Consider the following 9,935-nt stretch of genomic DNA (forward strand, 5'->3'; position numbering starts at 1 on the left):
GGCAGCTCCGTCCCTGCCCTGGAAGCTCCCACCCCTCGGGGGACACGAACGTAGCTCCTAGAGACACAGGGACCCTGCGTCCTGCCCCCGCCCTGCCGTTCAGGGGCTGGATGACCCGTCGGCGGGCGTGAGCTTTGTAAGCGCTCAGTCCGTTCGTTTCTGACATGGGGATGGGCCCCCAGGAGCACAGATGATGCAGAAGAGCACCCAGCCAGTGCACCTGCCGCTGGCCGTCCGGGCCCGTGGAAGCTTCAGGAACCGAGTCACAGTTGGCTGCAGCCACAATCAAGCTCGTGGCAGCTCAGCTCGGCTTCCAGGTGTGACTGAGGCCCTTGGGTCAGCAGAGGAGATGCCTGCTGGCCCCTGGGCTGGGAGTGCTCCGGGTCGAGGAAGGATTCATTAGTACTTGAAACAAAATCGTGGCCTTCATGCAAGTCTCATGTGTGACATCTGGCGTCCTGGTTCAGTACCTGGCCCAGACGGGATGGCCAAGGGGTCTCAAGCGCTCTGGTCTCCCGACCCAGGAAACCGTGCCCTTTGGGGATACTGTCCTCTCCACCCGGGACACGTGCATCGGGAGTGAGGTCTGCGAGGAACTCTGGACACCCCACAGGTCAGCCTTACCCTCTGCGCCATAGATCCCATCCTCGCTGGGCCCCGGAGGACTGGAGGTTTGCAGCCTTCCTGGCGTCGTGGCCTGGGGCTGGGGAGATGCCCTGGGAGCTGCGGGGCTGGGAGGGTGGGTTGGGGGCACCAGTCCCTTTCTTTGCCCTCATCTGCCCACAGCCCACACGTGGACATGGGCCTGGACGGCGTGGAGATCTTCACCAATGCCTCAGGTAGCCACCACGTGCTGCGCAAAGCCCACGCCAGGGTGGACCTGGTGACCATGGCCACCACCAAGGTAGGTGGCGGCGGGGATGCTGGAGCGTGTCTGTCTCACGCTTGTGACGCGCTGGGCGGGGCCTGAGCGTGAGGATGCTCAGTGCTTCTGGTTACAGCCGCAGCTGACCGGTGTGCGTGACGCCCCTTCCCGGGCCCCACTTGCCTGACCTCATTTAACCCTCAAAACTGCCCTACGGGCCAGGTGCTGTTGACACCTCTGCTCTTTGGAGCAGGACTCTCGGTACATGGCGGTCAAGTGGTCCCTGGGCTCACACCCCAGCCATCCGGTTCCTGGGCTCTTGACCATCATACTGGTCTCAGGACAAGTGACATGGTGACCGGGAACCAGGATGCCCGTTGGCACCACAGCAAGGCACGGGGAGCGCCCACGAGTTTGCCCCTCTTGCTGGCAGCGTGACACCAGGGGCCGTGTTTGCTCTTTCCTGGGACAGAGTCTCGGCTTCGTGACCTGGGGGGGGGGGTTTGTCTTCTCTGAAGCTGCATCTCTCCTCCTGTCTGGTGGAGGTGACAGCGCCTGCCTTGAAGGGTAGTTGGGAGGCGAGAATGGATGATTCGTGTGATGCCTGGTACCTTGGAAGGCCGAGAGCACCATAGCTGCGGACATTCCCTGGAGGCGCACATTTTCTTGCTGGGGTGGGGGGCTAATTAAGACACAGTCGCAGGGGCGTCTGAAGCTTTGTGTGTTTGGGCCGGAGGAGGGTGAAGGTGACGGACCACAGTTGACCGTTGCCGTCCCCTGCATTTTCCAGAACGGCGGGATTTACTTGCTGGCCAATCAGAAGGGCTGTGACGGGGACCGGCTGTACTACGATGGCTGTGCCCTGATAGCCATGAACGGCAGCATCTTTGCCCAGGGGTCCCAGTTCTCTCTGGACGACGTGGTACGAACCAGCCCGCGTGGGATGGCGGGAGGGTCTCTGGTTCAGGGGCTGTGTTCTCTGTTCTCCCCCATGACAGGGGGTCTGACGTGGCCCCCGTGGTGGGTCCTGCTGGTTTTGATTGCTTCCTCTTCACCTCCTTGGTTCGGGAGGGATTCTCACCCTGAGGTCACGGGGACCGCCTGCACAGCACGCTGGACGGATGGGATCCCCAGCAGTTTATCAGCCCCACGTGCCCTGCAGGGTCCCCCCGAGGCTGCACTTGGAGCTGAGGGAGAGGCCAGGAGCTGCAGGAGTGGGCTTTGTAGTGACAAGAGGCGTGACCCCGGGTTCCCGGGAGGATGTGATGGGCTTGTTTGAAGAATCCCACAACCGGGGCTGGCGGGGAACTGGAGCCAGTCCTCAGGAATGAGCAGCCACCGCGCCTGGTCCCCGTGATGAGAGCGGAGCCCGTCCGTTGGGGGGGGATCCAGGAGGGGGCTTGCAGGTGGGCCATTAGGGGGTTTTCCCCAGAGATCAAGGCAGCACACGTTCCCTGTGGGCCCTGCCCCGCGGGTTCTGGAAGCAGCATTGGAGACCCCCACCCTCCTCATTCTGGGGGGCGCCCTGGTCTCACTGGACTGATGACCAGCTGGGGGCACGTCCCCCCAACGTTGTCGTAACCTCACTGGAGCCACAAATATGAAAACTGCACACACCCTCTGCTTCTGAAAACACATTAACGTGGGTGCAGAGCTTTCCCATGCGATTGGACATAAGTTTCCTTTACAGAGAGAATAAGACAAGATGAAAAGGTGCTTGTAGAGAATCGTGTGGCTCTCCCTGTTGGTTTTCTTTTTTTTTTTTTTTAAGCACCCAAGAAGGAAAATGGCTTTTACTGCCCAAAAAATGGGAATAGATTCCACTTCTGCAAACGCAACACAACGTAACTTTCAGTGCTGCCGGAAAGGGTCACTTTTACTGGGCTCAGACGGTCAGTACAGGTTTCATATGGCATCGCACATCTTGTCTTTGGATCCAACTTGGGTTTTTTTGGAAACAAGTGTTGGAAATGCTCACTCATAGAGGCAGGTGGTAGCAAAAAAAAAAAAAAAAAAAAAAAAAGTCTCTGGGGATTGCACTGCCGGAGCAAAAGGCAAGCAGTGTCACAGAATAAGAAAGTCTGCAGGACCCTCTGTTGTAGCTTCTGTCGCTTCACCTCCTTGGCATCCACGCAGATGAGGTGATGTTTCATGCCTTCCGCAATCTCCTTGGGGTTGTTGGCAAGGAGTGGTTATGAAACCAAACTTCGGTTTCAAAATGGGCCGAGGAAAGGAACTTTGAAAAGAATCCCACGGTGTTTTCTTGCCCAGAGGGAAGCCCGAGGTTTGGCAGTCTGGGCCCCGGCAGCGGGAACACTCCGTCTCCCTGCAAGAGTCGTCCTGATCGTGGTCCCTCAGACCTTGCTTTCCAAGTGGCTGCGTCCCCAAAGGCGTCCTATTGTTCAGTATTAACCATGTCAAAGACGGAAGGGCGTTGCAGGGGAAGATGAAGTCCATGCAGACGGCTAGGTGTTCATCTGCTCCAAACATGCTTCAGTGCACGTCGGTTTGGCCAAAGCACTCAGCCAAACGTCAGAGCCACAGGCACCTGGTGGCAGGATTCACTGGCAGGTGGGTTGGGGGGGTCACGTGCTCCAGGATGAGCAGGCGTGCAGGTCACTACAGGTTCTGGACCCCATCCAGGCCCTCCAAGGAGCCCCCATTTCAGCAAGCACGCAGGTGATTCTTCGCCATACAAAAACCTGGGGACCATTGTCTCCCAACCCCTGGAGGGGGCTTTTGAGCCAGAATTCTCTGATTTTGCCTGAGTGTTCGGGATAGAGGTGGCATCACTGCCCTGCGGCCAGGGCAGTGCCCTTCTGTTCTGCCACCTCCTCCGTGGTCAGCTGACCTTCTCGAGGGCACATGCTTCTCACAGCCTCGATCGAGCCTTTGTGCAAGGCTAGCCTAGTTCTGGGGAAAGTGGACTGGAGCCTTCTTCTCAGGAAGGGTTCACTCCTCTGGCGTCTTCTCACTTTCTGTGGCTTTGTCAAGGCAGCCCGGCGGCTTCAGTGACCCATCACTTGGGAAATGACAGGAGAACCAAAGGACGTGGCAACTCTTTATTCTCTGTCTCTTCACGGGTGTTTCCAGCTTGGGTTAGGCCCACTGGTGACACAGGTAGCTGTCCACAGCCCAGCGGCAGGAGCGGGGGCCCAGCCACCCTGTGTCCCCCAGTGGTGCCCAGAAGCAGTTCTTGCTGTCCTGCACCTGTGTGTATGAGACAATGTCCTCATATAATTTGATTAGTGTTTTTTTTCTTCATAAGGGAAGGAGTAACGTCTATGAGTTAAAACTTTTCCCTTTTCTGTAATTTGTTGCGAGTGGCAGAACCCCCATCTCATCTGGGTTCGAAGGAATGAAGCATCACCTCCTAGAACACAGGCAGCACGTCCAGGCCAGGACCCCAACGTGATGACTGCCGGCGCTCTGGCTCCACCCCTCTGTCACTCTCCATCTGGGCCTTCCTCTGTGTGGGCTTCATTTTCAATTGCCTCTTGGTCACAGGATGGCTGCAGGAGCTCCAGCCACGCATCTTCATGCAGCCCCGTTCAAAGGCAGAAGAGGGGCCCTTGCTCCTCATGTGTCTTTTTAAGAAGCTTTCTCAGAAGCCCCAGCAGACATTTATGGACAGGATTGTGTCCTGTGCCGTGATTAACGAATCACCGGCAATTCAGTGGAAGTTCCCGTGGCAACGACAAGAGGAAAGGGCTTTGGGTCGGCAGCACCACTGGCTGTCCCCTCTCCCTGGACCCCCAGTCCCTGCCTTAGAAGGCATAATTCATTCGGGTGCCATTTGGCACACCTACGAAAACAAATTAGACGTGTGAGTGAAAAAACAAAACAAAACAGGAAATCACGATTTCTCTTTGAAACTCCCTTCTCCAGGAAGTCCTCACCGCCACGTTGGATTTGGAGGACGTCAGAAGCTACAGGGCAGAGATTTCGTCTCGAAACCTGGCGGTAAGTGCTTATAGACACACACATGGGATGCGCGTCAAAGACCCAGACTTTTTTTTAAATAACAGCTTTATTGAGATGTCATTCCCTTACCACACAATTCACCGATTTCGGCACACGGTTCAGTGGATTTTAGTGTATTCGTGGAGTCAAGCAGCATCGCCACAATCAGCATCAAAACATTCTCATCACCCAAAAGAAACCCGGACCCACGAGCTGTTACTCTCCGTCCACCTCCCCCAGGGCCCCCGGCAACCATCAGTCTGCATTGTCGCTATGGATTTGCCAATTCTGGACGTTTCATAGAAATGGAATCATATCATATGTGGCCTTTTGCGTCTGACTTTTTTCGCTGAGAATAATGTTTTGTGGTCCGTCCACGCTGTAGCGCGTGTTAGTGCTTTATTCCTTTCTACGGTAGAATAATATTCCACTGAACGGCTAGGCCACGTGCTGTTTGTCCATTCACCTGTCGGTGCACGTCTGGACCATTTCCACTCTGTCTGTGATGAATTGTGCTGCTGTGGACGTATGCGTTTGCGTGTCCTTTGTTGTATACCTGGGACTGGACTGCAGCGTCCTGTGGTGGTTCCCTGTTTGACTGTAGGAGGCCCTGCCAGACTGTCCTCAGCCACTGCCCATCTCACGTCCCCCCAGCGCTGTGCAAGGGCTCTGGGTTCCCCACATCCCTGCCAGCGTTTGCTACATCCGTCTCTGTTCTGGCTGTCCTGGCGGCCGTGAAGGGTCCCCAGTGGGGTTCTGAGCTGTGTTTGCCACTGGCTGCAGTCATCCCAGGGGCCTGTACGGGTACCAGCGCTGAGGGGTTGTCCTTCCCAGGCCAGCAGGGTGAGCCCCTACCCCCGCGTGAAGGTGGACTTCGCCCTGTCCTGCCACGAGGACCTGCTGGAGCCGCTCTCTGAGCCCGTTGAGTGGAAATACCACAGTCCCGCCGAGGAGATCAGGTGGGGCCCTTGGGAAGCTGGAGTGGGGGGGGGGTTGTCCTGTTGTCCCCCGGGGAACCCCCCCATCCCCTGCTTCACCGCCAGGTGGCGCTGCGGGGCCAGCATGTCCTGGTCTCCAGAGCCTGCCCTTGACGCTGCAGCCGGAACCCCTGGCCCACACCCAGCCCTGCCACTCCTCGCCCTGGGCCCTTGGGCACAGAGACGCTGTTCTTGCCTTCCTGTGCCATTTCACAACCGGGCCAATGATAGCACCTGCCCCCGGGGCTGTTTTGAGATTTCAAATGAAATCATTCATGCGAAGTGCTTAAAACAGAGACCTGGGCGTCGTGCTGGCGGCTCTCACGGGCACAGCACGCCCACCTTGGCACCTGCCCCCAGGTGAGCTGTGGACCAGGTCAGCAATTCCCCATCCTAATGCTTCCCATCGTTCCCCAGCCTCGGACCTGCATGCTGGCTCTGGGATTTTTTAAGACGTAGCCAACAGGTAAGGCATCAGTGTCTCACCACCTCCCTCTGCTTCTTCTCCCGGTTGGTTTGCGTTTGATCCTGCGGCAAGCTGGTGACTTTTTTTTTAATGCAAGCATTTCATGGCTCTGCTTCCGTCGGGAGCCTCGGCTACACTAGACAGAGCCCAGAGGTCCAGCTGAGCTCTGGCTCCGTCTTTGGGGTCCTGTCTGATGACACTGAGTTACGAGACTCCCTGCCTCCTGCCGGTTTCGTGATCGTGCGTGTCTGTAATTCACCGTGGAGACCCAGCCTTAGACCCTCCACAGTGGAGGTCCCTTTGCCTCCTAGAAAGTCCATCCTGGAACGTGCAGGGCATCTTTTCCCCTCCCCCAGGGAGAGTATTTTGTGGGCGCTCATTTTTGCAGGGGGAGCTGGCTCATCTGGGGGCGCATTGCTTCCCAGAGGCCCTGCTCACACCCCCGTCTGGTCGGCCCGTTCCAGGCGGGGTTCTTCCTGCCCCTGAGCGGCGGGGTGGACAGCGGGGCCACCGCCTGTCTCGTCTACTCCATGTGCCACCAGGTCTGCGAGGCTGTGAAGCACGGAAGTAGGTGACGTCTGGGGCCCGAGCAGGTTCCAGGGGGTCAGCCTGTGGGAGGAGCAGAGGGGAAACCCAGGTCCTGGGCATCGTGGTGGAGGTCGTATTCAGATGTCACAGCGTCGTGCCCGAGTCCCAGGGCCTGGGGACAGCAAGGCCGTTAAAGTCCCTTCCAGGGCCCACGTGGCTGTGTCCATCAAGCCACAGGTGCCTGTCGCTGCCGTGTGTCGGCAGTGTGGCCCCAAGGAAAGAACGGGCCGTGGGGTCGGGCAAACCCACGTTCACATCCTGTCACTCTGTGCGGTGACATCGGCCATTCCCTCAGTGTCCGCGGCCGAGAAGCGGGCATCGCAGGGCTGATCTGGCGAGGTTGCCGGGCGGCGGAGAAGGGATTAAATGGTGCAGGCACCTGGCACACGGCACGTGCGCTTCTGTCCGGTGGTTTTCAGGTCAGGAGGTGCTGGCCGACGTCCGGACCATTGTGAACCAGACCAGCTACACCCCCCAGGACCCCCGGGAGCTCTGCGGCCGCATCCTGACCACCTGCTACATGGCCAGTGAGAACTCCTCCCGGGAGACGTGCAACAGAGCCAGAGATCTCGCCCAGCAGATCGGAAGGTAGCTGGTCCGTGGCGTCGGACACGGCCAGGTGGCGGTGACGGCGGGCAGCTCCCCCCAAGGCCACGTTTGTGGGTCAGTGAGCACCCACCCCAGAGGCGAGCGGGTTCCCTCCTCACCCCCCTCCAGCTGGGAGCACAGGCAGGCCCTCTCCCCTCCCGGGAGCGTGAGCCACCCTCTGCCCGCTTCCACCTGGCGGCCTCTGTGCCGGAGGAAGGTGGAGAGAGGGCACCTTTCCACACAGGGAGACTCGGCTCCATTCAGAATGTCCCATTTATTCGGCCTCCAAGGGAAAAACAAGAGGCTGCCCATTCTGTACGCGGAGCTCAGCTAAAAGCTGTCCCCGTGCAGCACTTCTGCTCCCAGGGAGATGCCCAAAGGAAGTGAAAGCAGGGAAGTGAACGAATATTTACACGTTTGGGTCCGTGACAGCGTATTCACAACAGGCAGAACAGCTCAAATGTCCATCGACAGCTGAGTAGGTAACGAAAAGGTGGTTACGAGGGGGTGGTATTCAGCCTTAGAAAGGAGTGAAGCGCTGACACAGGCTACGATGTGGATCAACCTGGAGAGCACCATCCTGAGTGAGAGAAGGCAGTCACGAAAGCACAGATCTTGTGTGATTCCATTTCTTTGAAATGTCCAGAACACGCAGATCCACAGAGACAGACAGTGGGTCAGTCGTCCTCAGGGGCTGGAAGAGGAGGAGGTGGGAAGAGACCGCTCGTGGGCGCAGGGTTTCCTTCTGGGCTGATGGAAAGTTCTGGAACTGGAGGTGGCGTCGTCAGTGTCCTCGATGCTGCTGAATGGGGCACTTGAAAATGGTAAATTCTGTGTTCTGTGTTTTTGTTTTGCCGTCTGCACACCTTCCCTTTCTCTCCCCAGCCACCACATCGGTCTCAACATCGACCCAGCCGTGAAGGCCGCCCTGGGCATCTTCAGCCTGGTGACGGGTAAAAGCCCTGCGTTTGCAGCTCACGGAGGAAGCAGCCGGGAGAGCCTGGCCCTGCAGAACGTACAGGTGTGCCTCGCAGATGGGGCCGTTGTCCCCACTCGGGGGCCGCGGGGAACCCGGGGGACAGCCGGCACTGGGGTCAGCAGCCTGCCTTAGAGACCCTGGGTGTGCAGCCTCGTGACAAGGATGGGGGTCTGCGTGTGTGTGCGTGAGAGTGTGCGCATCGGCGTGAGGGTTTGTGAACGTGACGTGTGTGCAAGTGCGTGCATTTTCTGCATCTTTGGGGGGCGGCTCAGACGCAGCCCCACCTTCCAGGCGGCTACAGGGGAGCTGGACCCTGCGTGGTCTGTGGAGGGAAAGAGGGGGCCTGGGCTACAGCTGCCTGGGTCTGTCATGTCTCTCTGTCCCCTTTCTGCGGGTGCAGGTGATCTTGCCGAGCAGTGCAGGGAGTGACAGGAGGGACCACGGTCTCCCCCGCTGGCTTTGCAGCCCTGTCTCACCGCGGCCTCGGGCTTTGGTCCTTCCATCTCTGTGGCTGAGTGCAGGAGCCCACGGTGTGGGTGAGGGGACCACGGGCTCCCGGCCCCTCTGGACGCTGGAAGCTCCTGCATCACTTAAACTTTCCTGTCCTCCTGAGGTTGCTGGGAGAGCCCCTGCCCCGAGCTGCAGGGAGGCGGTGTTAGCATGCACGTCCCCCACCCCCGCCCCACGCGGATGACGTTCCCCTCCTGTGGTCCAGGCGCGGGTGAGGATGGTCATTGCCTACCTCTTCGCTCAGCTGAGCCTCTGGTCCCGGGGCGCCCCAGGCAGACTTCTCGTGCTTGGATCTGCCAACGTGGATGAGAGGTGTGTGTGCCCTTGCTCTACATGAGTCCCCTTGTTGACCCACGGCCACCCCGGCCGGGTCTGTGTCTCCCTTAGCTCCTGATGCACCTTTGAGAGCAGCCAAGGTGGGGAAGAGGCACAGGGGTCAGGTGAAAACGATGATCTCTTCTGGCCTGTAAACCCTGGCCCTTGCCCACAGACCGGACCCTGTTCCTTCCGTCAGCCATCCGTTTAACGGGACAGGGGGTGATGTTACACCCACCTCGGGGTTGCTTGAAGGAGCCCCGCTTAGGGCGGTGCAGGTTTTAATCCCCCCTGTCTGGGACCCAGGGGGTCTTGCACCCCGGCTTTGCACGCTTGTGGGAGCCTGGAGGGCTGAGTGTTTGGTCTTTCTCTTGAAAAGTGGGGAGAGGTCAGCCGTGTGAGTGCAGTGGGACAAAGGCCAAACAGTACCCACAGCACAGGTCAGCAATGGCCTTGTGGCGGGGGAGCTTGGGATGCGGGTGGAGAGCTGCGGTCATCCAGTGGTCCAGCGAGAATACGGTAGCAGTGGTGGCGGGGTGGAGAGGGACGGACGCATCGAAGGGGTGAGTGTCGTGGGGTTGAGGTGACAAGTGGGCACAAAGTCGGTGGCTCCAAGGCGCCAATGAATTATCTTACAGTTCGGTAGGATAGGGGTTCAACACGGATCTCACTGGGCCAGAGTCA

The 9,935-nt window shown here is 58.7% G+C and overlaps 1 protein-coding gene across 6 annotated transcripts in view; it reads left to right on the top strand.

Moving 5' to 3' along the window:
- Positions 1 to 9,935, top strand: part of NADSYN1 (NAD synthetase 1) — a 35,068-nt gene that overhangs the window by 20,471 nt on the left and 4,662 nt on the right. For 5 of the 6 annotated variants that reach the window (XR_003791440.1, XM_029207920.1, XM_029207923.1 and 2 more), the window contains 10 exons: positions 525 to 613; positions 787 to 904; positions 1,656 to 1,787; positions 4,754 to 4,828; positions 5,663 to 5,787; positions 6,223 to 6,271; positions 6,736 to 6,838; positions 7,279 to 7,447; positions 8,333 to 8,468; positions 9,142 to 9,248. Coding sequence is in view for 5 of the 6 variants with exons in the window: in XM_029207920.1 (XP_029063753.1) it covers positions 525 to 613; positions 787 to 904; positions 1,656 to 1,787; positions 4,754 to 4,828; positions 5,663 to 5,787; positions 6,223 to 6,271; positions 6,736 to 6,838; positions 7,279 to 7,447; positions 8,333 to 8,468; positions 9,142 to 9,248 (1,103 nt within the window). In the remaining variant the exon portion in view is untranslated. The other variant, XM_029207921.1, reaches the window with a different exon arrangement.

Source organism: Monodon monoceros, unplaced genomic scaffold, assembly GCF_005190385.1.
Source record: "Monodon monoceros isolate NGI ecotype Baffin Bay Population unplaced genomic scaffold, NGI_Narwhal_1 Super_Scaffold_7, whole genome shotgun sequence".
Lineage (NCBI taxonomy): Eukaryota > Metazoa > Chordata > Mammalia > Artiodactyla > Monodontidae > Monodon > Monodon monoceros.